The sequence below is a fragment of the Porcisia hertigi genome, chromosome 36, assembly GCF_017918235.1.
Source record: "Porcisia hertigi strain C119 chromosome 36, whole genome shotgun sequence".
NCBI lineage: Eukaryota > Euglenozoa > Kinetoplastea > Trypanosomatida > Trypanosomatidae > Porcisia > Porcisia hertigi.
In genome coordinates this window covers 195,491-220,935 of record NC_090595.1, presented here as the reverse complement: position 1 = coordinate 220,935, position 25,445 = coordinate 195,491, and the positions used below count along the sequence as shown (strand labels likewise).

The 25,445-nt window shown below is 50.3% G+C and overlaps 9 protein-coding genes across 9 annotated transcripts; 3 read left to right on the top strand and 6 right to left on the bottom strand.

Annotated features, from left to right (window-relative positions):
- Positions 1 to 1,983: 1,983 nt before the first annotated feature.
- JKF63_00055 (uncharacterized protein) lies at positions 1,984 to 2,628 on the bottom strand (the record flags this gene model as incomplete). Its single annotated transcript, XM_067896108.1, has 1 exon — positions 1,984 to 2,628. The coding sequence occupies one exon, from the start codon at positions 2,626 to 2,628 to the stop codon at positions 1,984 to 1,986; it is 645 nt and encodes a 214-aa protein (XP_067752265.1).
- A 3,080-nt stretch (positions 2,629 to 5,708) lies between these two features.
- JKF63_00054 (uncharacterized protein) lies at positions 5,709 to 6,986 on the bottom strand (the record flags this gene model as incomplete). The annotated part of the gene is made up of 1 exon (XM_067896107.1): positions 5,709 to 6,986. One exon carries the CDS (start codon positions 6,984 to 6,986, stop codon positions 5,709 to 5,711), a length of 1,278 nt encoding a protein of 425 aa, XP_067752264.1.
- Positions 6,987 to 11,694: 4,708 nt separating this feature from the next.
- On the bottom strand, positions 11,695 to 13,938 carry JKF63_00053 (uncharacterized protein; the record flags this gene model as incomplete). The annotated part of the gene is made up of 1 exon (XM_067896106.1): positions 11,695 to 13,938. The coding sequence occupies one exon, from the start codon at positions 13,936 to 13,938 to the stop codon at positions 11,695 to 11,697; it is 2,244 nt and encodes a 747-aa protein (XP_067752263.1).
- A 2,385-nt stretch (positions 13,939 to 16,323) lies between these two features.
- Positions 16,324 to 17,259, bottom strand: JKF63_00051 (uncharacterized protein; the record flags this gene model as incomplete). Its single annotated transcript, XM_067896105.1, has 1 exon — positions 16,324 to 17,259. One exon carries the CDS (start codon positions 17,257 to 17,259, stop codon positions 16,324 to 16,326), a length of 936 nt encoding a protein of 311 aa, XP_067752262.1.
- A 759-nt stretch (positions 17,260 to 18,018) lies between these two features.
- JKF63_00050 (uncharacterized protein) lies at positions 18,019 to 18,957 on the bottom strand (the record flags this gene model as incomplete). Its single annotated transcript, XM_067896104.1, has 1 exon — positions 18,019 to 18,957. The coding sequence occupies one exon, from the start codon at positions 18,955 to 18,957 to the stop codon at positions 18,019 to 18,021; it is 939 nt and encodes a 312-aa protein (XP_067752261.1).
- A 613-nt stretch (positions 18,958 to 19,570) lies between these two features.
- On the bottom strand, positions 19,571 to 20,203 carry JKF63_00049 (uncharacterized protein; the record flags this gene model as incomplete). Its single annotated transcript, XM_067896103.1, has 1 exon — positions 19,571 to 20,203. The coding sequence occupies one exon, from the start codon at positions 20,201 to 20,203 to the stop codon at positions 19,571 to 19,573; it is 633 nt and encodes a 210-aa protein (XP_067752260.1).
- A 1,089-nt stretch (positions 20,204 to 21,292) lies between these two features.
- On the top strand, positions 21,293 to 21,718 carry JKF63_00048 (uncharacterized protein; the record flags this gene model as incomplete). Its single annotated transcript, XM_067896102.1, has 1 exon — positions 21,293 to 21,718. The coding sequence occupies one exon, from the start codon at positions 21,293 to 21,295 to the stop codon at positions 21,716 to 21,718; it is 426 nt and encodes a 141-aa protein (XP_067752259.1).
- A 583-nt stretch (positions 21,719 to 22,301) lies between these two features.
- JKF63_00047 (uncharacterized protein) lies at positions 22,302 to 23,198 on the top strand (the record flags this gene model as incomplete). The annotated part of the gene is made up of 1 exon (XM_067896101.1): positions 22,302 to 23,198. One exon carries the CDS (start codon positions 22,302 to 22,304, stop codon positions 23,196 to 23,198), a length of 897 nt encoding a protein of 298 aa, XP_067752258.1.
- A 901-nt stretch (positions 23,199 to 24,099) lies between these two features.
- On the top strand, positions 24,100 to 25,437 carry JKF63_00046 (uncharacterized protein; the record flags this gene model as incomplete). The annotated part of the gene is made up of 1 exon (XM_067896100.1): positions 24,100 to 25,437. One exon carries the CDS (start codon positions 24,100 to 24,102, stop codon positions 25,435 to 25,437), a length of 1,338 nt encoding a protein of 445 aa, XP_067752257.1.
- Between the last annotated feature and the right edge of the window lie 8 nt (positions 25,438 to 25,445).

Here is a 25,445-nt window from a genome sequence, read left to right as displayed (position 1 = left end):
AACACACACCGAGAGCGAAGCGGCAAGGATATCATATTTTCGCTGCTCTCTCAGGACTCTCGTGCATCAACACGGGACAGTTTAGCACAAACCTCCCCCTCCCCCCCGCCCGCCCGCCCGCTCCCCGCCCGCTGGCGGTATCGTGAGCAGACCTGTTGGCGTGAGCAGAACGCGGAGAACCTTGAACAAGACGGATATGCACCCCGGCGTGCCAAAAAGATGAAAGGGCCATGATTGACGGGGGGAAGGGAGAGATGGCATGTTGCAGCACATACCGGGGTCTCTCTCCTCCCTCCCCTCGCCAAAGTCATGGTTTGCCGCTAATATAATACAAATCAGTGCACAAATTGCTTGTATCGCATTCTCATTGAGGTCGGCTCACTTCTTCATTGAGAAACGGAAAGAGCATCGATGTGAGAGCGATTCTTTTGTTTTTTTTTTTGAAGGAGAGCATCGGCTGCACATTTGGCTCGGTGCTGGTTTGTGTGTTTGGGTGTATATGCGTGTACTTATGTGTAGAGTGAAACAGAGGTTAACGGTTAGCGCAAAACGAGAATACAGATCACTGACGCACCCACACGCATGTAGACAAAACATCAAGGGGGGAAAAAAGAGGAGGACGAAGGGGAGATCATGGCAAAGACGTGAAAGGAAAAGGCGCGAGGAGTAAAAAAAGATTACAAAGGGAACACGGAGTCCAGAGATGACACAAACCGCAGAGAACCACAAAGAGACGCTGAAAGTGAGAGCCACCAAAAATAAAGCGAAATGAACTCGACAAGAGATGTGGTGGTGTTCGGGAGGGGGGGGGGGGAGGGGGCGAAGTGCGTGAAGAACGGAGGAAAGGGATACTGTGTGTGCACGCGGAAGCAGAAATATGACCGGGAAAAGAGGAGGGGAGCAGGCACTACAAAAAGGAGGTGATGCAGCATCACCCCTTTGGGGAAACGTGGCACGGGAGGAGGAGACGGGGTAAATTTAAAGAAAAAGTGGTGTGACTCATCTATAAATATTTTTCACATGTTTTAGACAAACAAGTGCACGCGCACACACACACAAGCACACTTTTCCTTTCTTCCTGAGACCTGCACGTGCCAGGAACGCGGCACACACGCACATATTGATACCAGCGTGCGAGAAATCTCTCTCAAACGAAAGGAGTGCGACAAGAGTAGAGCGAGTCGCATCACCACAAATAAATATACAAGGCAAAAGACGAGGCAGCAGCATCGGCGATGATTTTTTAAGGGGGTGAATTGTGGAAGGCTGTGAAGTGGAAAACTATTCCAAACGAGAAGTGAGGAGAAAAGAGGGAACGTGACTAACGGATCCTGTGTACTTGTGCTGCCAACTGGGGCACGATCCTCGCCACTAACCACTCTCCTCCTCCTCCTCCTCCTCCCCTTCCCCCTAAAGTATACAACGCATTTCCCTCTGACCTCTTTCCCCGTTTCTTTAACCGCGTTTTTCCCTTCTTGTTTTCGGTGCGGGGCGACCGCGCACACCTACACACACAATTTGTGCGGAGCAGGCACGGAAGCTACACCCTAGCACATCCGTCTTTACTCGTGCTCCCCCACAGTATCGTGCCCTCGGCCCCTTCACCTCCCTTATCGTCTTTGCTGCTGTTATGATGTTTGTTTGTTTTTTAATAGCAGCAATGATGGCCTCTCCTTTGTTTGGCTGGGTGACAGCGTTTCATAAATCCTTTTTGTGTGTAATGTGCTGCCTCTCACTGTTTCCCTGCTTGTCGATGAGCCCTCGTTTACTCGGGCACATGTATGCATACAAAGCCCACTTCACCACCCACTCCTGCTCCCTCCAAGGAGTCACCTCTTTCGCTCCTCTGCAGGAGGCCACGCGCTCACGCGTCAGCCGCACGGAGACATCAAGCAGACAAAATGCCCTGCTGGGTCCGTAGTGAAGGACGGGGTAAAAATAAAACAGACGGAAATTGCAGCACCTCGCGCACAACCTGGGCAACTAGTCCTTCACCATGGACGGCGACGCCGCGCTCAGCGTGACAGCAGCGGGCACCACCTTCTTATCTTTACTGGGAGCTGCAGCATCAAAGTTGACCTCCGAAATATTATACGAGTTCGCAGCTAAGCCCTTCTCTTTCAGCGCCTCCGCGAGAAACTCTGCAACGGCGTGGGAGGGGGAGGAGTCACTAAGCCACACCTCCACACGGATCTGCTCCGAGTTATCGCGGGTGGGGCGGGCCGCGATGCGGAGCACATCACACACTGGCTTCCCATTGCTTGCCTTCTCCGCTACCGTCTCCCCCATCACAACAGCAAGCACCAGCTCTAGACCAGCATCTGTCGTCGGCGGCCTCAGGAGATTAATTATGATACGCGAGCCGTTGGGATACGCCTCGTAGCTCGGCGGCTCCTTGTTGTTGCGGGCGAATATGAGCGTGCTGCCCATGCCTAGTTGGTGGACCTTGGGTAGAGAGTTCATCGTGGACCAGAGCTCCTCTACTGATGTAATCCAGTCGAGCTTCTGTGTGCGCTCCTGTGCTGCTAATTGCCAGTTGCCCTTGTAGTCGGTGTTGACCATATCTGTTGTCAGTAGTGGCAAAAAGCTAACGAACCACTTGTCGCGCAGTGCGTGTGTGGCGGACATCCTTGCGGCGCTCCCCTCTTCCTTGTGCTCCCCCCTCGAGACCCACCAACGCCTATTTTATTTTATTTTTTCAAAATAAAATAGGCAAATGGAACCGACCGCGGGGAATTTCGGGGTGTCACGTGAGGGAAAAGAGAGGGAGAGGGAAAAGAGAGGGAGTGGAGCACAAGACAGACTTCGCAAAAAGTGTGGTACGGTTAACGTTGGTGACCTCGCACAAAAAAAGGATAGAACTGTTTTGCGTCCAAACAAACACGCGGAAGAAAAAAAAAGGGGGTACGAGAGCAGGAGAGAAAACAAAAACGCGAATTGTGGAAGCACGCGAAGGACCGTCACGTGTGCCCAAAAGGGAGGAAAACGGGGAGAAGAGAGCAAAAGCTGAGATGATGTACTTGGGTTGTGCACGTGCTTCTAACGTTAGGAAGAAGTCCCGAGGAAGAGGAGGAGACGAGGTTGAGGAGGAAAGCAGAAGTGGCGCGAGTGACTACCTTTGTGACGCAACAGGAGAAACGTTCCCATAGCAAGCGTGAAAAATGAACGGGTAAGAGCGGAAAAAAAAAAGAAGGGAGGACATCTCGTGAGTCGTTGGAAAAGCATGAATCCGCCTCGGTAGTGACAACATCAACGTGCGTTCCCATACAAACATCCCAACAAAACACCTCGTCTAACCTCCCCTCCCCTCCCATCCCCCCTCCCCTCCATATCTCCATGACGGTCATATCCACTACAATAAGCACATTTGGGTAAGAGAACTGTGAGTGGATCGATGATCGCATCTTCCCCCTCTCTACAATTCTCGCATGAGACACCTTTCTGTTGTTGTTGGTTTTCCTCTCAGGTATCCAATACCATGGCGTGAAGAACATCGCCCTGATGTGCGCGCCTCGTCGCCTACCCGTTACGTGTGGATGTGAAACGTATTGTTGGGCTCTTTTTCTTTTGTGCTTTGGTCTTGACCAGCGAAACGTGAATAGAGCCGTGGCACTTCTCCTGGGAAGCTACACACGACAGAAACTTAAATGTCGATCAGTAGAGATGAAGGAACACAACAACAAGTTGAACAGGAAGAGGAAAAAGAGTCTCCGCACAGCAAGAGAAAGCAAGACAGCCAACCAATACCCAATATAGGTGATTCTGAAGCATGGGCAGAAGCCCTCTTCAACATCCACGCGGCCTGGTCCCCACCTCATCACCCCTTCAATCTCCCTGACATGGTGGTGCTCGAACACAATACTAGGTGCATCGCATGTGTAGCCCCACCCCGCTGGGCTGCGGCATATATACCTGCAGTGCTTCTGGAGTCAAGCCATCGAATCTCTTCCTGTTGCACCATCAGTTGGGTCGAATTCCTGTGATAAACGCGCTTTACGGAAACGCGAGAATTCGCATCCCAGAACAGACATCATCTACCAGTAGTGCGAGAGTAGGGGGAGGAGGGGACACACAACCAGCCTGGAGCGAACGTGAAGAGCGACCCGCCTTGTTCACAGTGGCACAGAGAAAAACGGCGAGGGGGCAAACAGGGGGAAGAATAGGAAAAACAAGAAAGAGAGGCAGGAAAGCTGCGCCGTGAGCAATAGGGATTTATATATCGAGAGGGAAGTGAGGGAGGAGAAACATGGAGGAAGGTCAAATAAGCAGGGGGAGGCAACGGCACGACATGAAGATTTAACGTCGAAACAATAGCCTAAAATAAACGAAAAAATAAAAGCGAAAAAAAAAACGTTCCCTCCATTATTTTTTTTTGGTTTGGTGACCACTTCAGCCGCGGGCGCGGCCATTGAAAAAAAAAACTGATAATAATCACAGTTGACTGTGAGACAGCCCACGCACCAAGAGGAGTCACAATCAACCAAAACAAAAAAAAAACAGATCAATACCATATAAAATGGTGTCAGCCAAGCACCGCAATACTGCCAAGTATGCCCACGTATAAAAACATATTGCGATGAACAAGCCAGTCGCAACAAAGATAGAGGTGCATATAGCATATAGGTGCGGTCTCTGGCGTGCGCGTACTCCGAAAACGACGACAAAAAAACTGAACAAACACCTTGGTCACCCACCACCACAAGAATCAAAATGAACGTGTGTGAGATGGGATGAGAGAGAGAGAGAGGGGGGGGATATTGGTTCCTTTACAGTAATGATCACAAAAAAGAAATAAACCAACATCCAAATGGTTTTTTAATGAAAAAAAAATAATAATAACATATGTACAGATGTTGAATGGCCACTTAAAGCACACGCAGAGAGCGAGAAAGACATGAAGAGAAGAGCCGGGGGCCGGAGGAGAGCGCGCGCGCGCACACAAACAGAAGCGAAGGGTATAGTGGATTCACACAACGGGAAAAAAATTTTGAAAACAAGGAAGAGAAAAGAAGCACAAATGCAGATGCGAACTCCTTAGACATGAATTAAGGGGAGGGGGGGACGCAACGCAACACAAGACAGAACGAGTAAAAACGGAAGGAAGGAAGGGCAATACACCAAGAACAGCACAATAGGGAGAGAAGGGAAGTGGTAAATCAGTTGGCAGCCATCAACAAAGGTGACGAGAAGCAGAGAGGAAGAGCAATACTGGTGGTTGAAGAGATCGCAATTTTGCTGTATTGCACCCCAGTTGCCACGGGAGCCGTTGGCAGCGCATTCCACAATGAAAAAGCGGAGTAACGGAAAAAAAAAAAAACGAGCAAAACCTCAACGGAGTGCGCAAAGAAATCACTCCCGGGCTGCACTGACGCGTTGACAGCCCAGCCACTTTCACTTCAGAGCGTCAAGATCACAAGCGCATGTGTGGAAACGAGGCACACCGTCCACGCACATATTTCTCATTTCAAGGAGAATCCTTAGCGGGAGCAATGTTCATCTTCGATTTCTCCTCCCCCCTTTACTCGGGACCTCTACCGTTAGTGAACTCTCTCTACGCCTTTTCAACACCCACCGCTCCATTGCTCGAAAAATACGTATGAGCATCTGTAGTAGAAAGCACAATAACATGCGCAATGTCTCCTCTGATCCCTACATATGCAGAGCCTCCAAATGAGGCTCACCAATACACGGACAAATACATCTGTAGCTCACTTCACAAAACCGGTGCTTCTCTTGTTGCTCACCGTACCGCTGCAGCTCGTCACCTTCGAATCCTCAGTCGCCACCTCGAAAGTCTTTGAGCTACCAATGGGCGTGAGGTTCACCGAGACCTCATCGTCCCCGGTAGAGTGCGTGGTTGACGGCATCTTAAGCTCAGGGAAGCTCCCAGAGGTTTTCCTGTCGCTGGCTTGCGAATGTGTCTGGCTCAGCTCCTCCCTCGTCGATTGGGGCAGACTGTAGCCCTCCCCTTTGTAGACATTTTCCGGGTTCGTCGAGCCGATGATGCCATTGGCAGTCTCCATCCATCGGTTGCTTGTCCCGCCGCAGAAGATCGGGATGTCCTCCCTCCGCATCACCGGCAGCATTGCCTCCAACGCCTTGCCTGGAGGACAGAGAATGATCTTCTTGTTCGTGCGGTCGTCGACGAAGACTTTGATTAGTTTCCAAGCAAAGCGGAAAAAGGCAGGGCAGTTCACGATAAAGACACGCCCGAGGTTCTCTGGATAATTATCCTGCTCTACTGTGGCTAGCGTCTGTGCAAAGCCAATCATCGAGCGCGACATGGCACTCACTTTCAGTAAGTCCACAATGTAGCAGACGCGCTTGCTGCGGTAGTCTGTAGAACGCATGCGCCTCATGCCCATTTCGACGCTGCACGCGTGCCACCGCGCAATCACGGGAAGTGTGTACCTGTGCACAAATTCAGACGGGTGGCATTGACCGCCATTTCCGGGACGCTCGCAGTAGATAATGTTTCCATCGTAGTCGGTAGTGCCTGTAAAGCCACATGGATAGTCCTCCCGAATCGACTGAGGGAAGTACTCATCGGCAGATGGCTGGAAGCTCTCGCGCCATTGCAGGTGCTTCTCTAGCATCACATAAACTTTCTCCATATCAAACTGGCGCGCGATGCAGAACTTCACCAACTCGAAGTCGTGCCACGTCTCGACACGCTCAGCGAAACGCTTTCGCAGCTTCTCTACGCACTCCACGTTCATCTCGGCATAGAGCTCGCCAACCTTTGCAAGAAAACCCCTACCCGGCTTGCAGTCGAAGTACTTTCGACCGTTCCACGTGCCGTCGCTGCGCAGGGGATTCTCACTCTCCTCGTCGTACTCAAGACCGAAGAACTTACCCGCTTCCTTGTTGGGCGCACGGTCCTTTTCGATTTTCCCCATCCAACGCAGCGTGCCGGTGGAGCCCCAGTAGTCTTGGACGCGCATGCCCAATTTCGCATCATCAAGGGTAAGGGGAACAGCCGCCATGGTGAAGGTCGTGCTTTTTTTCTGGGGAGTGCCGGTGTGCTATTCCCAAGGAAACCGCACGACGGGTGATGGATTAGCAGAGATATACACCAAAGGATAAACGAAAGGTGCAAACGGCCACGGAAAATACACGACAGTTGCTCCGATGCAATACACACACACACACACACGCAGACAGAGAAAGAGAGAGGGGCGTCCAAGCAGAAAAGAGGGAAAATGAAAGAATCAACAACGAAATAAATTTATATTGTGTGTGTGTGTGTGTGCGTGTGTGTGAGCGAGTAGAACAAAGACGTTTGAAAAAAAAAAGCGGAGGCAGGCCAGGAAAGTCTGAAACGCAGTGCCACCAATGGAAGGACGAGGTGCAGGTTAATGTACGCCGCGAAGAAAGAGTGGGCCAGAAAAGATACACCGTGTGGTATCCCAACTGTTATCGTTTATATGTTTTCTTTTATCGTGTCCCTACAGATGCAAACAGAGAGTTGGCTGTCAGAACTTATGTGGTAAGCACGTGAAACCTAAAAAAAAAAAAAAACTCACACAAAAACGCGCAGAGAGAGACACAGACGGAGACAGACAGACACGCGCCTTAGGAAAGAAGATTCAAATAGAGGAGGGAGGGGGCGGAAAAAAAAAAGGGGGGGAACGGAGTCACAGGAAAGTTGGTGGATTCACTTCTTTAAGAAAAAAGGAAATGGCACGGAATAGGTGACTCAAAAAGAGGTAAAAGTACAGGAACAGACAAAGGAGTGATGAAAAATAAGGGCTGCGTGCATGTGTGTGTGTGTGTGTGTGTGTGTGTGTGTATTGGAGGTTACAAAGGTTGGATGCCTGCGGCACGAAGAGTTGCTAAATCGAAGCGACGCAAGGAGTAGAGTCAAAGACGGGGGGGGGGACGATGTACCTGCTTCGGAGCTCCTCTGGTAAGATGAAACCCCAAGAAAAAATCTCCAGAAGAATCGACGCCAGCGATGTACATGTTTAAAAATGAATGAATGCGCATGTGCGCGCGTGCGGAGGTGGTTCAAGAGACGGGTGGAAAAAAAAAAGAGGGGGAGAGGGCACAGAAATGAGAGAGAGTAGAGACAACCGCTTTCCTCCTATTTCGCCACGCTCCTGTGCTTCTGGACGGAGAGAGCCATCTCAGCACATGCGAATAGAGAACCGCACAGGGATGCTTGAGCGCCCACTCGTCCGTTAAGCCAAAATGCGCGGGAAGTGGAGTACGCCAAGGACGTCAAAACGCCTTCCTCCAAACTTCGAACTCGGGGGCGTGTGACCCACTCCGAGCTACAGGTGGAGGGAGAGCGGCAAGCACAGAATATCACAACGTGAAGCAACAATAAAGCGCAGAGCTTTACTCGTATGCGCACCAAACCTTCCCCCATCCCTCCCCACACCCCTTTTTTGTTCGGAGTGTTACCACAGTGCCTAAAAGGGGAGGGGGGGTATTAATTATATTTGATTAGATGCTAGGTCTGGTGGTCACGTGAAGGTCACCGTCACACAGTACATGCGCACTCCAACTAAAGACGGAACGGACCACACACGCACGCACTTCTCTCTACTCGCCCTTTTGTGTTCTGTTTTTTGTGTTATACGGTTGCCTAGTCATCGGCACCGAGACAGCACACACTGTCGCACGCATGCACACTTCCACATAAAAAAACAAGGCACACACAAGTGCAACAAGCGAGCGTGCACGCGCGTGTACGGAAAAATAAGGCATACCTTATAGGGGATTTCGGTTCAAAAAAACCTCTCCCCCAAGGAAAACAAAAAAAAATAGCTCAAAAACCGCTTCAGTTCAACCTCAACCCAAGACGATTGTTGCAGGAGTCCCTGAACGCAACGCTGTAAGGCAGCTCGCTGTCGATACTTTTCATGGAGGAGCTCAATGAGATCGAGTGCACCTCTGATGCAGTCTTTGGCCATCTTTGGTAACGTGAAACCACTGAATTGTGGAGCATCAGCGTCAGCATGCAAGCGTCCTGCGTGTGTCTCGACACTCGAATCGAGGAGGTAAAGATATGTCCCGCTGACTCCCGCCACAGGAGACAGCTGCTCTTCGATGAGGCAGACGACGTTCTCCCGACTCCGTGAGGTAACCGTAGCGAGGCATTCGATGGCAGCCCCAGGACGCCTTACGCTCCCTGCTGGCGGTGGCGTGGCCCCACCTTTCTGAGGAGCAACAACGCATTTGTTTTGCTTTGAACGACGTTGATCACATGGAAATGGAAACTCTTACTCAAGCGCCTATTAGAGGCGCAACCATGCAGGCGGCGGCCTATAGGATCCAAGAACACATTTACCGGACGGTGAAGTCAAAGTTCAGGCACTAGCGGTAGGCAGGCGGGGGGAGGGAAGGGCAGATGAGGAGGGGAGGGGAGGGGAAAAAGATGGAAAAAAGAGAAACAAGTTGCTGGCGGTGGTTTTTGCTGTCTCGATTGATTGTAACGGTTAAAGTTGAAAAACGTTGCAGTGATAAAGAGAGAGGGAAGGGGAGAGGGGGGGTGGGTGGAGAAAACCCCGGCGGAAAAAAGAGCGAAAAAGGGTTCACGCCTACTAAAACGTGAGGGCCTTACAAAGGGAATAACAAAACGTGAAACACGCAAGAACGAGAGAAAGGAGAGAAGGGGAGGGGGGACAGCAGCCAAACTACAACCCCTCCTCGAAATAAAAAGCGACAAAAAATCGCATAAACGTGTGTGACTCGTACTCAGCATCGTGCAAACGCATTTGTCTCATTGAACTTTGCCGGGGGAGCACCTGCGGTTTTGCAGCAGAGCCTGAATCACAGTTCGACCTCCCAGAAGAGAGAGAGAGAGGAGGAGCAGAGAGCCAAGAAAAAAGGGAAAATTTTTTCGACTCGCGCGTGGGAGCACACGAACGGGTTTAAAAAGTGAGAGGGGGGCGACAAAAGTGGGGAAATGCTTGACAGCACCGACCTACATGAGGCGAGAGGTGTTCCAAGCAACAGGGGAAAAAAACGGGGGAGGAGATGACATACGACACAAGCAGAGGGGGAGGGCGGACTTCCAGCAAACAATGTACAACGAAGGGAGGTGCTCGAGAGTGATTTGAACATGGAGATAGACGAGGTTTTGCGTCTGCATGTTTCCCCCTATCGAGACAAAACCGCGAGCGTGAAGAAACTGAGACGTGGATATCAGAATAAAGCCCCCCAAAAAAAAAGAGAGATGATGACAATTTAGTTGGTGGTGGCACTACCAAAGCAGGGCAAACCAAAGAGAACAAGCCAGTGGCGTGATGGCGTGGTGGTGGTGGGGGGGGAGTACTTTTAATCTGACGAAAGAATTGAATTACCTATGCGAACGCCTGAAGTTGGCACACTAACCGCCATCAACATGCGCACTGACTGTCTCTCGCTCCGCGTGTATAGACGGGCCCCTTCCTGTTATTGGCAACTTTTTTTGATTGCTGCGTGGGATGGAGGGAGAACAGTTTCTCTTCAAAATAACAGGGGCGTGAGAGGCGACATGGAAAAGGGCTAGGTGCATGCAAGAGATGGGTGGCGCAACAACGCCAAGGACCGCTGTAAACACCAGTGAGGCAAAAAACAAAATCAGACGCGAGTGTCACAATATATAAATATATGTTGCGCTACAGAAATCCTCAATAAGGGCCCGAAAAAATGTTTCGGGAGTGATCAAGACAACAAAATATGAAAGAGCAAAGGAATAAGGCAGGGAAAGCAACACAAGAGGGTCGTGCAAGAAGCCTAGCTGCATTGCTGTAGTGCGTGCGTACACAACTGGATGCGTTGGCAGTTGCTCGGAAGGCTCCCTCAACATCCGGGGCTTCGAGAAAATGCGTATTGGACACTCCTGGGAGGAAGCATGCCTCAACACACCGCTGATCGTCAGCATAATTACATTTCGGAATGTTGAATGGGTTCCCCACCCGCGCAGTGCTGTCACGCGCTCTCTACTGCACGAAAGTGTTTCTGGATTTAAATCCTCAATTTTACGGACAGCCCGAGGGTGTTGACTCGAGATGCCGTATGAGCGTGTGTAGTCGCGCGCTGACAGAGGCACACGCGAACTACACGACTCTCTGCGGGTTTACTGTTGCAATTTTTCTTTGTTCATGTTTCTCTGTGATGACCATCAAGCATTAAGACCTCTTTGACTGTCCTTGGGTTATTTTTCGTTGCTCATTTGACTTCGTTAGTTACGTGCTGATCACCGAAGACCCCGAAAAGAAAAGGTCCCCCTTGATTTGTGTGTGTGTGAACCAATACATCCTTTTTTGGGGGAATGGGGGTGATGAAGAATCAAAACGAAGGTGCTCGCGCATCTTCGTCGACTCGCGTCACCTGTAGATACCCGTAAACACGAATATGCATGTGTGCGGGTAGAGCACTTCTTTTTTCTTCTGTCCACCACAGCTTCCTCTATGAGACTAGAACACCTTTTCTTTCCACCACCACCACCACCCCCTCCTCTAGAGTACAAGGAAACAAGTTGCAAGGAAGTCCAACTGTGAAGAGGTTATACGTGCGCTACTGCCTCTGGGGGGCGTGCGCGCGCTGGTAGGGGGGGGAGGGAAGAGGAGGAAGCTTGGTAGTAATGTGGATGCACTAGATGCGAGAAAAGAGAACGAATAAAGCGTAGGGTATTCTCGAATCTGCCCAAGCGAACTCGACAGTAGTGAGACGTGAAAGAGGGATAGGGGTGACCCACCCCTAGTCCGAGAGCTTGAACGGCTTTCGACCAAGGTCGGTGTTGCGCTCATCCATTCGCATTTGAGCCTTGTACTGCTGCATCGGCCGATACTCCCTAAACTGCATACTGAAGTCACCCTGACCCTTTGTGAGTCGTCGAAGGTCAGAAATAAAGCCAAACATGGTGTCCAGGGCGGTCTCCCCCCGGATCACTGCATCTGGACCATCTACGGTGGTCTCAGTCACCACTCCCTCTCGCTTCGAGAACTCGGTCGCCACATCGGTCATGTTCGCTGCAGGTACTGTCATCTCCACGTCCATGAACGGCTCCACAAGGGTCGGCTTCAGGCTGGGAAGCAGAGTCTCCCAAAGTTCCTGGGTGGCGTTCTTAAAGGCCTGATCGTTCGAGTCTACCTCGTGCATAGCACCGCCATTCAAGTGGAAGTGCACGCCCCAGACAGGTGCGTGCATCAGCTCACCCTTGACAAAAATCTTTCGCTCCAGCTGCTTGACCACCGTCTTTTGAAGTGACTCACGGATGTCGCCGTTTGAACAGCGTGTCGTGACTTTGTTCTTGAGTCCCTTCTCAACAGACATATCTATCGGCAAAGGCTCGACGTAGCCCTTCAGATGCGCCCATTGGCCCGCACCGCCGCTTTGCCGCTTGAATACAAAGTCGAATTCCTGTCTCTCTGTGATAATCTCGCGGTAGTTGACCGTTGGTTTACCGAGATCCACCTGCAACCCGTGCTCCCGCCTCAGCCGCTCCACGTAAATGTCAAGGTGCAGCTCACCCATGCCCTCCACGATATCCTCGTTCGTCTCCGAGTTGCGGTAGTAAACAAATGTGGGGTCTTCTCGCATGAAGGTAAGCATACGCCCCCGCACCCTGGACTGCTCCTTGTCATCCTTCACCTTGAGTGAAGCCGAGATAACACGCGGTGGGACGTACATATCCTCGCACGAGAAGAGCTGCGAGCCCGACTGAGGCCCAGCTTTCATGAGTGTGTCGCCCGAAGACGCGTCCACCTCGCCCTGAATTGCGCATATGTCACCGGCGCGCACCTCATCCACAACCTCGGCGCTGTCCGCATGCATGCGGACAAGCTTTGGCGGCAAGAAGCTCTTGCCGGTGCGGATATTCATCAAATGCTCCTTGCGCATCTTCCCCTGGTACACACGCACGTAGTTGGAGAGCCCAGACTTCTTGGTTTCCTCGATCTTGAAGACGAGAGCCACCAGCGGCTTCTCGTCATCTGTCATCAGCTCCACGTCGCCGTCCTTCACATTTGACACGCTGCCGTCCTCTTCCTTCACACGCCTCACCCGAAAGCCAGTATTGCGGCGCTCCTCTGGCGACGGAAGGTAGCGTTCCACCGCATCTAGGAGGAGCTGCACGCCCTTGTTCCGGTACGCAGAGCCCACCATCACAGGCACAAATTTGTTGCTGATGGTGGCGCGGCGAATAGCAGCATGAATTTGCTCCACGGTGGGCTCCTGATCATTAAGAAAAATGAGCTCCATTTCCTCATCGCATTCTGCTAAGCGACTCACGAGCTCCTTGCGCGCGGCGACGACATCCTCCTTGATGTAGCTCGGCACTGACTCGTAGCGGATGGTCTCTCCGAAAGGGCCATCAAAGTAGACGGCCCTCTCCCCAATGAGGTCGACGACGCCTTCGAAGTCCTGTGCAGTGCCCATGTTCAGCTGGATAAAGGCGGCGTTAATGCCAAGACGCTCCCGCGCCTGCTTCAGGGCTCGCTGGGGATTCGCGTTGTCGCGATCGAGCTTGTTAATAAAGCAGATTCGTGGTACCTTGTACCGCTTCATTTGGCGATCCACGGTCAGAGTCTGGCTCTGCACACCGCCGACAGCACACATGAGCAAAATAGCACCGTCCAGCACGCGAAGGGCACGTTCTACCTCGATGGTGAAGTCAACATGCCCGGGGGTGTCGATTATGTTAATGGTGCTGCTCTTCCAACGACACTGCGTCGCAGCGGAACGAATGGTGATTCCGCGTTCCTTCTCCAGTTCCATAGAGTCCATTGTGGCGCCCACCTCGGTGCCCCCCTTCACCTCGTGGATCTTTCCGATTCGACCGGAGTAGAAGAGAATACGTTCACTCAACGTGGTTTTGCCGCTGTCGATGTGGGCGCTGATCCCAATATTGCGCATTTGCTTCACGCCTTGAAGGAAAGCAGGCGTTGCGAAGAGTGGAACGCTGCTGCGCAGCAGCATGAGCGCCAGGCTGCTTCGGCGCATTATCCTGCCAGGGTACGGTGCAGGGTGGAATATATATATGTATATATGTATATATATCACGCGCTCCTCCGCTAAAGCCTCCCGTGGAATAGAAACAGGTGAAGAGAGAGAAGACGTGTGAAAGTATAATACACGTTGAGGCTCAGGAGCGGAATACGTGCAACATTGCCCGAGACGAAAAAGAGCGAGCACGGAAAAGCATTGAAAACAGAAAGACACGGCTAACACGGGGATGCCTCATTGAGGGTGTCAAGACAGAACCACGGAAAGGCGCCGTGCATCACTGCTCAACGCACTTTTTGACCTCCATGCAGATCACCACTTCCTCTGCCCATCTCCATCCCCCCCCCGCCCGCGGGTGCGCAGAGGGTGACGTTAGATGGCGCTCTTTTTTTTCCCGCATATCCAGCGCAAACTCACGTTTCTACAGAGTTTTACCTCCTTACTTGTGTCACCGAATGCTATGGCAAGATCCTTTCTTTTTTCTGAATGCTTTGAGCACACAGCAGTGCTGCCCTAAACTAGATGTACATGTCACTCACCGAACAGACGCATCGCAAAACACGCAGACAGAGCAAGAGTGGGCGTCGGAAACTCCACACCCAAGAACACAGCGAAAAAAAAAACGGTATAGTACATACTCTCCAACAACGCCCGCTTTCGCCAGCCACGCACGTCAAGAAACAGGGGCGGCAAGCACAGCTGCTCTGACAACAGAATCGACGGGAGCAGGGAGAGCGAAACATGTCTTGAGCCGACACACCCACGCGTTTGAGATGAAGAAGGGGGGAAGAACCATCGCAGGAGTAGGTACAAACTCATCCAGGATGTTAAAGTTGGACAGCTTCGCCACTCATCAGCGTACCTGCATTTACCGCTTGCTACGCTTGAGATGGTCTTTCAGCTGGACGTACTCCTCTCGCAGGGATTGAATATCACTCGTGAACTTTGCCTCGGTGAGCATGTTGTCCTTCCCCTGCTGTGCCTCTTTTGTGGCCGCCTCGAGTCGAGCAATAGTTCGGTCTTTCTTCTCATTGTTGATCCTGAGGCGGCTAGCCGCGACCTCATGATCCTCCCCTGGTGCGGGAAGCGCCTCGATTTCTGAGAGCATTTGGCGCTCCTTTGCGATCAGACGTTGTGTTTCCTTGGCTAGTGACTCTCTTTTTTTTTTGAACATTTGAATGTCCGCGATCAGTGAAGCATGCTGCTCGTTGTTTTGGCAACGGAGCTCGTGCTGGCCGTTGATCTTCCGGATGGCTCGCTTCACTTCTTGGCGCTGGTTCGCAAGAATACGTCGAAGGCCTGCAATTTCGTTCAGGAGATGAGCACGACGGTTGTCCAGGCGAACAAAAGTGTGCTGCAGCTCGGTTACATTGGTCATCTGCAACTCCTTTAGTTGTCTTTCCAACTCTGTTATTTCAACCTGGAGAGCATTGTTTCGGTGTTGCATTCTATCGTTGGAGCTCGTGTCTACAGCCCCTTCAAAGCGAGACTCGTACTCGGCCTCCCGCCTTTGCTCCTCTTCCTCCCTCTGAATCTGAGCAAGCCTCTTCTGAAGACTGTAGTTTTCCTCCGCCACCTTCACGGCAGCGCTTCGATCACATGTGACCGCCGCCATCTTTGAAGTGGCAGCTGACAGCCAAGGAAAGGGGTAAGAGCCGAAATATGCGCGTAAAACCTCGAGTTTCGACGCACTTTTAGTGAAATGAGAAGTCGACAGAGAAAAAAAAAGAGGAGTGTGAGAAGAGCATATACTTTTTTCCACTCATAAGCAATGGGAAAACGCGGCTATAGCGCGTTGTGGCTGTTCTCTCCCTTCAAGTGCTGCCTTTGTCCCCAGACACGTTGCATTTGCCAGAGCCTGTGCAAAGGCTCCCATTCTCTCGCCATCGTGCACGGCTAGACACGCCCAAGGCGCAACGAGGAGAAAGCCAGTGCTTCTACCCGAAGACATAAAACAGAAAAGGAGGTCGCATGCCGTACAAGAAACCAGACATGAGTGGAAAGTGATTACATACCTGGCATTTTTTTTTTTGCGAATGATCATGGTACAAACAAAAAACGGAGATCTGCGCTAGAAAGTAAGACATCAAATCCGTTTCGCAGCGGAAACAGTGCCAATTGATGGGGAAAGATGAGGTACGCGTGGTGATAATGCTGTGTCATGGAAAGAGAAACGGGGTGCATAGATTCATATGTGTATAAGAAAGATCTAAAGTGTAGGGGAGCTGAAATGAGACGAGCAAAAAAAATGCCAAATCTAAGAGCAAAAAAAAAAACAGCGAGAAGTGAGAGCTGTCTACAAGAAGCACCTTCACCTCTTGGGGAAAAAAGCTGACGCATTCAAGTAGTCCACAAACGCTTCGCGGTTACCCCACCTCAGCTCTACCAGCGAAGGTCGCTGAACCACGGGTGTTGGAGGGCCTCCTTAGCTGATATGCGCTCCCGTGGATCGTATTTGAGCATTTTGGAAAGAAGATCGATAGCGTCCTGATGAAGTTCGGGCAGAACCTGCCCCAGACGCTTCGCAGCCCATTTGGGAAATGCGTCACGGTAGTCGGGCAGCCGCGACACACCAGGCCAGGACCCCTCGGCGTCTGCAGGTGTCCCCAGAACCTGGAAAATCTCAAACAGCTGCCCTATTTCGCTATCACCGCGGAAAAGAACTTTTCGGCGCGCCAGCTCAGCGAAAATGCAGCCGACACTCCATATATCTACAGCAGGGGTGTAATGCTTCTCACCGAGAAGGATCTCTGGGGCACGGTACCACAGCGTGACCACCTCATGCGTGTAGGTGTGCATAGGCACTTGGAATGCACGAGCAAGACCAAAGTCAGCGAGCTTGAGCACGCTCCCCGATGTCAGAAGAATGTTGGCTGGCTTCAAGTCACGGTGGATGATGCGATGCCGGTGACAGAAGTATAGGCCATCTAAGAGCTGATAAATAAGACGCTTCAGATCCATTCCAGAATACCCCCCTTGTTGTTTTTCAAGGGCCTTTTTCAAGTCTGCCTCCACATACTCGAACACAAGGTAGAGCTTCCCGTCTGAACAAATGACGTCGAGCAAGTTCACAATATTTGGGTGGTCGAACTCTTGCAGTATCGACACTTCGCGAAGCGCAGTCTGTGGAATGCCTTCCTCAGTGCGATCGAGCCGCACTTTTTTCAGAGCAACATACTGTCCGGTGATTTTATCGATCGCGCGGTAAACTACGCCGTAAGTTCCCTCACCCAAAATATCCAAGCGATTGTACCGGTCAAGACTCTCACGGGTCCCAGCGTCGCCACCTCGGGTGGTAACTCGGCCAAACGAGGACATCTGAAATCCGGTCCAGAGGAACTCAATTTTAAGTGTAAACTCCACAGGATTCAGAGGCAAAATATTCCCTCCTCACGCTCCCTCGGAGACCCGGAAAAAAAAAAACAGGTACTCGACACCAGCTCTATGGCAGCTGTATAGGTTATGGGATGAAACGACCAGGAAAAGGCCAGTGCACAAATGAAAGAAGTCTGAAAGTGTGTACCCTCTGTTTCTATTCAAAACTCAACTCCTCTTGCAGCAAGCTCTGGATTGTCAGTCGAAGCGTTGTAAGAAATACCGCACTTGGGTTAAGTACGTTACTGCTAAGGAGCGCTAGGAGTTCTAATGTTCAAAAAGAAACTAAGGTCAGTAGCACAAAACAGAAAAAAAAATAGGACGGAAAGGGGGCGGGGGAAAATAATTTCATTCTGTCAAGGTATTTCTTAGTGTATCTTTGCCTTCTGTGCTTGCTGTAACTGAAACAGAAAAGTTTCCCCTGGCTCTTCCTTCTTCGCCCAGTTACCTGCGCATGCAGCACGACTGACAGCGCACTGCTGTCGAATATGATGACTTTCTTTTTTCCGAGTTCTAGTCATGTCCATGCAATGCCATCTGGCCTGCAAATTCAACAAAAAAGAGTTTACAAGTCCAACCCGACGCACGCTTACCCAACAATGCATAGAAGCGTTCTTTTGTCATGATCAGTTTCGAGGACCACAAGCACGAGTGAGAAGAGCCACTAGAAAAAAAAGCAAGTCAAAACAAAAGGCCACTACATCAAGCACCGAGAAGCCGCTCCAATGCAAACTGAACGTTGCCTTGTGCTTGTTGAAGGGCAGCAAGGTTCGCCTCCTCGTTTGGAAACCCCATATCTCGCAGCTGCTGCAGCTGCTCACGATAAAGCACCCGTGGATCACCCTCTGGTACAGGAGGTGCAAACATCGCAGGGTTAAAGCCAGATCCCAAGAATGGTGTCGAAGCCGATGGTGAATTCGATGCTGGGATGCCGCCCGTACCTCCTAAGCCTCCCATCATTGAGGTTAGCTGTTGCATCATGAACGGGTTTCGCATCAATTCAATAGCACTCTGCTGCTGATCGGGTGACAGGGCAGCCAATTGCGGAGAGCTTTGGATAAGGTACTGCGTAAACTGAGGATTGTTGAGCACTGACTGCATCATTTGCTGCATCATGGGGTTCTGCATCATATCCATCATCTGCTGCGGTGACGCGTTGGCAGCTTGTCCCGATTCGCCTCCCATGCCCAGCGCCATCCCTATGTTTGCGAACGGGTTCTCGCCAGCACCAGGAGCACGCGGGTGCTGTTGTGGTGCGCCAAAATTGCTCATCAGAGCTGCATACGGATTTGCAGGAGCCTGTTGCGGTGCAGATTGAGTGGGTGTCGGGCCAGATGGAAGTGCGCTCAACGATGGAGCAGGATGACTGGCTGCAGAAGTGCTTGAAGCGTTCCCCGCTGACACTGCGGCTACACTCTTTTTGCTCCGCACGACGTGGATAACATTGCCATCCTCCATGCCAACCGATGAAAGCACACTTTCGTCCTTTAGCACTTTTCCTCGAAGAATAATACGCTGCTCATCAGCTGGGATCTCCAGTGTTTCTTCGATTTGCTTTTTGAGGTCTGCAATTGTGATGCTGAAATCTGACACCTCAACTGCATGTTGATTGCCATTTGCAAGCTTGATCGTGACCGTCATTTCTCCTTTTACAATAATAAAATTTGTTGTTTTTTCGAGAGCAAGTGTCCACTTTCGTTGTATCCTTGAATCAGAAATTAGTTCATGTGGTAAAATACGCCAAGAATAGGAAAAATGGAGCAAACGCAAAAGAGCGTAATTCAATAACAGCAGTCCTACAGCGCTCCAGTTGCACAGTCAAAGAAAAAGATATCTCCTCTCGCGTATATCTTCCCCTCTTATACAACCACCTCATACGGAAAACATTAGAAGGAGCCAAGGACTTTCATGAAAAAGACCCCATCGGTATATTGCAGGTTTAGCGCTTGATGTTTCATCTCCTTGCCGACGTGTAGGAAACACCTATTTGTACTCTATATATATATATGTCCTTGTACATAAGCCCCAATATATGAATGTATATATATATATATATATATGTTGTACATTCACCAACTTCAGGAGCGATTTAACTCAGTGCACTTCTCGTGTTTACTGTAGGGCTCTCCTTTTTCCTTTAGAAAAAAATCGCAGTGATTCACCTCAGGTCACAATTCCTCTTTAAAAAAAAATCGAGCGCAAACTGAAGAAAAAGAAAAAAGCGTAAACAGATTGAAGCAGCTATACACCCCGATCATTGCAGAACCTTGAGGACATTATTATAGAAGAATGCGTGCATGTAGCGTATATCATCTGAGGTGACAAGTTTCTCGTCTCCATTCACTCGGTGTGAGCAAAACATCACTCTCTCATAAATTCGAAGAAACCGCTCCGATTGATCAGCTGGAAGTACACCCGTGACACACGCAAGACAGCAGCGCATAGACATCAGCTCCGCAACTCTCCCGTAAGACTTAGCCAGTATACTGCGGACATTGTTCAGCATCTGCACACAATCGTGCTTTGCGTCGCGCGACGCCGAGACCACCGCTGGGACCACACGCGAGTACTGAGGAGGGTTCTGAATGCGAAACTCGTGTGTTTTTAACCCGTTTTCCAGAATAATACGTGAACGGTCACCTTCTGGTTTAGCGAGAATGTAAGCGGCATCAAACCGCGCCTCACGGTGAACCTTTGAGAGCTTCATCTCACGGATAGTGTTCCGGCAAAGAAGATGCAGGAAAACAATGATTACGAGGCCAACTGCAGTCGCCAAGGACACCACAGTTTCGGCATGCGTCAGCTTGATTCGGTTGTCTACCCTGTAGCTATTCGTCGAGTTGCTAGAGCTATCCAAAGAGCTTTCTGAGTCCTTCAACGAACTCATTTTGAGAAAGCAGGTCCAATACAAAAAAAAAAGAACAAATCTTTTTTACCCCGTGGTAGATGGTGTTGGATGTGTTTCACAAAAGTGCGCTGCAAGCAAAGTCATGAAAGAAGAAGGTAGGAATTTAGAGAAGTAGCAGGGGGAGGCTTGTGAGCCAAAAAGTCCTACGCTGTAGCGACACTCGAGCTGATATCCCCGCCCGGAGCTCTCTGCATAGACATGACCCATGGCGGTCACGCTCTTCGTGAGTGTAGTAGACCGAAAATCCTGAGAGGCAGGCATGGGTTGACTGTCGCGAAAATACTTGTCATCAACAAAAGTGATAGGACATCAAACCAGTGGAAGGAGCTGCGCAGAAACTGAGACGCTGCACCAGCCTCCTCCTAAACATGTGAGAACCCCTTTCCTCCCAGCGTGTACCAGCAGTTTCCTTTTGGTGACGAGCAGTTCCACATTGTCCTCCACCTCACCGGTCAAGGGTACGTTGCGTGGTGCTCCATTGGCCAATTCGCCCACTTCCCCCCCCCCCCGCTGGAATGGTAGTGGTGCTCTTCATTCACCTGGAGCAGCTCTGAGTTTTCTATTCCTGACCTGTCAACGGCATGTGCCCCAGCTTCTCCTTCCCCCCCCCCCCCATGACACAGACTCAGAAAAAAGGCAATGTGTCTCTTACCCGACTCTTAGTATTGTAGACCTGCAGGTTCTTTCTCCTGCCTCTCGCGCACTTGCACGTGATCCAGAGTAAAACAGCTAAGCTACCGTTTGCGCACAATAATGTGAAAAGAGCAACAGAGATACCTGCCTTGAAACAAAGAAATGTAAGCAAGAACTTTCTATGAGGCCCACATGGCCTTTTCCCTGGAGCGTGCAAGGGACAGTATTCAAAGGCGAGGTAGCAAATTCCTTACCCAGTTGCTACAACGTTTTCCCGTTCGAATCCTTGAACAGTGAGTTCCGCTTCGATAAACCGGCATCGAAGATGCAAGAGAACGCAATTACCCTAAGATTTCGCGCCTGAAACTTTTATTTGCCCTGATATTGTCCTGTTTTCCTCAATTCCTAGCAATTTGTTCGCCCACAGCCGTCAGCATGGCAGATCCTACAAATGAAAAGAAGGATATTCCTTCTTCTTTGGTTTTTGAGGCCTTGCACTCGAGAGTGACGGTGGAAACCGTAAATGGTGAGCTGTACAAAGGAAAGCTCACCGCCTTTGATGTTTGTCGAGGGAACGTCGAGCTGGTTGATGTCCGGCACCAGGCAAAAGACTCGAATTACGGGTTTCACGAGCGAGTCACAGTCCGTGGCTCCAATATCCGAATGATTTTGCTGCCCCCAGAGATGAAAGCCGCGCCTTCTCTGCAGTGGCGCCGAGAGTCAGTACAGCAGGACCTCAAGAAATCCCTGAAGCGTGCACCTATTGTCCGCCCAGTCCTGTCTGCTCCACGGCCGCTGCGCATCAAGAAAGCTCCATCCAAAACTACCAAAAGCAAAGAGCTACGCAGAAAATTGCGCTGAAAGCTCTCTGTCTACTTTTTTCCCAGCATTCCTCGCTGGCTCCGTTTTGCACAAGTGTTTGGCTGAAGTTCCTTCAACGTTTTTTTGTGTGTTTTAGGTTGATTGGTATGTTTTTTTTTTTTCGCTTTGCCGCTCAGCTCTACAGAGGTCAGAGTGGTTTAGTCAGATGGTTGCATTTTCTTCTCGTAGCTTTCTTGCGGTCCGGCTGTTGCTTTTATCATCCAAAGGTCGCTATCCTGGCGTCAGGTGCTTGCAAACCACGGACTATGCTTTGCGAAGTCGGATACAACTTTCAGCTACATATGATAAAAAATATATATCAAAAGAACAACAAAACGAGTTGTGCTGTCAACCCACCCCCCGAGCTCGCTACTAACTTGCCTTGCTCCGAATGCTCCCTTTCTTGTGATCCTTGTGACTGTTTTTGGCCGCTTGAGATGATCTCTCTCACTTTCTCTTCTATCTCCACCTACCTATCGGCCTGACAACTCTTACAAGCTTAAGTGGGTGATCTTGTATATGCATGTTCACCTGATGTGCAACATCCACGCATTCAGTGCTTACTTTATTACGACGTCGCACAATGGGTGATATGCTTGCTAAACCGGAAACTCAGAAATTCTCGACTGTGTTCGAGACGTCACACCTGCGCGTTGGGTGCTGCAGTATGCAGGGATGGCGGAAGTCGATGGAGGATGCTCATGTAGCTCAGCTGAATTTGAATGGTAAAAAAGACCAGGCCTTCTTCGGCGTCTTCGACGGCCATCAATCGGATGAGGCTTCACGTTACTGCCGGGCCCACATGCTGGATGAGTTACTCAAGAATATTGCTTTATACAAAGATGATGTTGCGAAAGCGTTTGAGGTTTCTTTCCAAGAAGTCGACAATCAAATTTGCAAGAAGTTTGTTTCCAGTGGTACCACCGCCAATTGTGTTTACTTGGCTGACCAGCAAATTGTCTGCGCAAACGCTGGGGATAGCCGCGCTGTGCTCTACCGCGGCGGCAAGGTTATTCCCCTCAGTGTCGACCACAAGCCCTCAGTCCCTTCCGAGGAGGCAAGAATCCTTGCTGCTGGGTGTCAAGTAGAGAATGGTCGCGTCAACATGACGCTGGCTGTCAGTAGAGCCTTGGGTGATGTCGATTTCAAATCTTGCGCTGGGAAAAAGTGGACCGATCAGGCTGTTACTGCCTCTCCCGACATCACTGTGACCCCGTCACAAAGCGACGATGAGTTCATCGTAATGGGATGCGATGGCATCTGGGATGTCCTTTCAAATGAGGAATGCTGTAACCTCGTGAAAACGCTGATCCAAAACAACGAGATCGACAAAAATGGGAATCCGGTTGTTGTTGATATTAGTCTTGTCTGTGAACAGGTTCTCGATCGTTGCCTTGCCCATTCAAACTCGGAGAAGGCCGGTACTGACAACATGACCATTATCGTTGTTGAATTCAAGCCTCCCTTTTTCAAACGCTAAATTGCATTGATCTGCTTTCCTGAGCGTTTTCAAAGCTCTGCTTTTGTTGCTGTGCCATTGTCTCCTCTCGTATGAAATGATTGATTGTCTCCATTTTTTCTTTCTGTGTACCACAGTGTTGATCGACAATCCAAAGAAATATTGCTCATTTTTTGTTTGTTTTTGCTTGGACGACGACGACGACTCCGCTCGAAGATACATTCTGGTGCACCATGTCCGCATCCAGAGCACTCTGTATATATCCGCCTTGCGCTCTGTAGGTGTCTTTTTTTCTTCGTCTCTGGGGAATACAAATACATTAAAGAGCTCGACTGGGACACAAAGCAGCAGGCAATTCAATTTGGTCACAAAAATGCCATTCAAGCCACTTTTTTTTTTGATCTGAAAGGAAATCGGACAAGAAATGTCACGTGTTCTTCTTTTTGATCTCTGGGGTGTCGTAGGATCGAAAATACTCTCCAGAACCGGGAGTATCTTGGACTTGGTGTATTTCTTCTATACAGATACGTGCAACGTCTATTCAGAACTCTTCGTCGATGATGGTGAGTGCTTTTCCTTGTTTTTGATGCAGCTACAAAAACACTAGATGCGGGTCTATTCAGGCTTCGAGACGACTTCAAGGCGTGGATGTCCATACACGCTCTCGGCATGACGGTAGGGTCCATAGAAATGCAAGCACTCACAGGGGACACCAAAAACATCGAGCAAAAGCTCTTTGGTTTCTGCCAATCAAAAGGAAAAAATCTTTAGGGCATACCAAACACTCAGCCTACCTCAAGTCTCTCGTTTTCCTCCATTCTTCACCTTCAAAAGAAAAGATACCCGTAAAACTGTGAGACGCATCGCATGGTTCTCTATTCTTCTTGTTTATCAGCCCCGCTCAGAAACAGTATCACGTGGAATGGAGAGTGTCAAAGATGAAATTAGCCTGGTGGCCGATATAATTGATCGGTTGCTTACCGTTAATGAAAGTTTGCGCGCCGACCAGCTGACACCACTCATAAAGCGCCTGCGTGTGGCGGCAGACGAATTGTTTCGCACTGATCAGCAGTCGAAATGTGCCTTTGGTCGGTCTCTTTTGTCACGCAGCGGCGAAGAATTTGAGAGCATTACAAGCGGCAGGAGACAGGCCACCAGCAAGTTGCACTTGCCAAAGTGTGTCACACGTCTTCCTGCGGCCCGACAGCAGACACGAAAAGCTCATAGTCTCTCCGCTTCAGGGAAACCAACAGTGGGATCGAATCTGTTCATATCAAGCGAAGTCTCGCAACCGGTTTGCTGTTCCCTTTACAATGTACTAGAAGGGGCTACCCGTCTACTTCGTGCTTCTCACGGTCACATTTTTGTGAAGCGCGGCGATGACATGTATTCGATCGCTAATGTCTCGCGAAAACTCACATTCCCACCTTCACAGGTTCATCACAGATGCCTGGGCAGCGCTGATACCGAAGTTCTCGGCAGCACCATTGCATTGAATCGCCACATCGACGAGGTCGGGAGAAAATGCGCGATTTTGATATTCCCAATATATAATAAGTTGCCTGTCGATAACGAGCCTGGTGAACCTGTAGCAACTATTCACGTGGAGCGAAAGGAGCATGCCTTTGCTCCGTTCAATAAAAGCGACGAGTGTACGCTGTACTTTGCTTCGCTTTTCTGCTCTGAGTTGATGTCCCGCATTCCGCAACTAAACTTTCTAGAGTCATTTTACGACCCATCCACACAGCACATTATTGCGCCGTTTGAGCCGTACTCCCCAGTACCAATGCCATCTCTAAAGAGTGGCGGGTCGCCAATGGCACGAGGACCGGGGAAAAGGTTTACCGATGAACCGGAGTACGCGGCACATGCGGTTTCGCAGCTGACACGGAAGATGAATACTTTTTCTTCACATATTATGATTCGCCGTGAGAGTCTTCCGTCCAGCAACATGAAACCGTTTGCTCCTGGTATGACGCACATGCCATCACTACTAGAAATACAGGCTTACGTTGATAGTCTGCAATCGTGCTGGAAAAAGAACATGGTGGACAATGTAGATCTGCTGGAACTGGACCGTGGGTCTCAGCAAGAGTTGAAGCTGGCAAGAAGCGAGTTGGCTGCCACACGTCGTCAGCTCGCTGCCGCAAACGACAAGCTGCGCCTGTATGAGCTCAATGGATGCGATTACAAGCTAGAGTATAGCGCTATGAAAGCAGAGCTGAACGCTTACATGGATGGCCTCGAGCACCTACATTGAGGTGGATC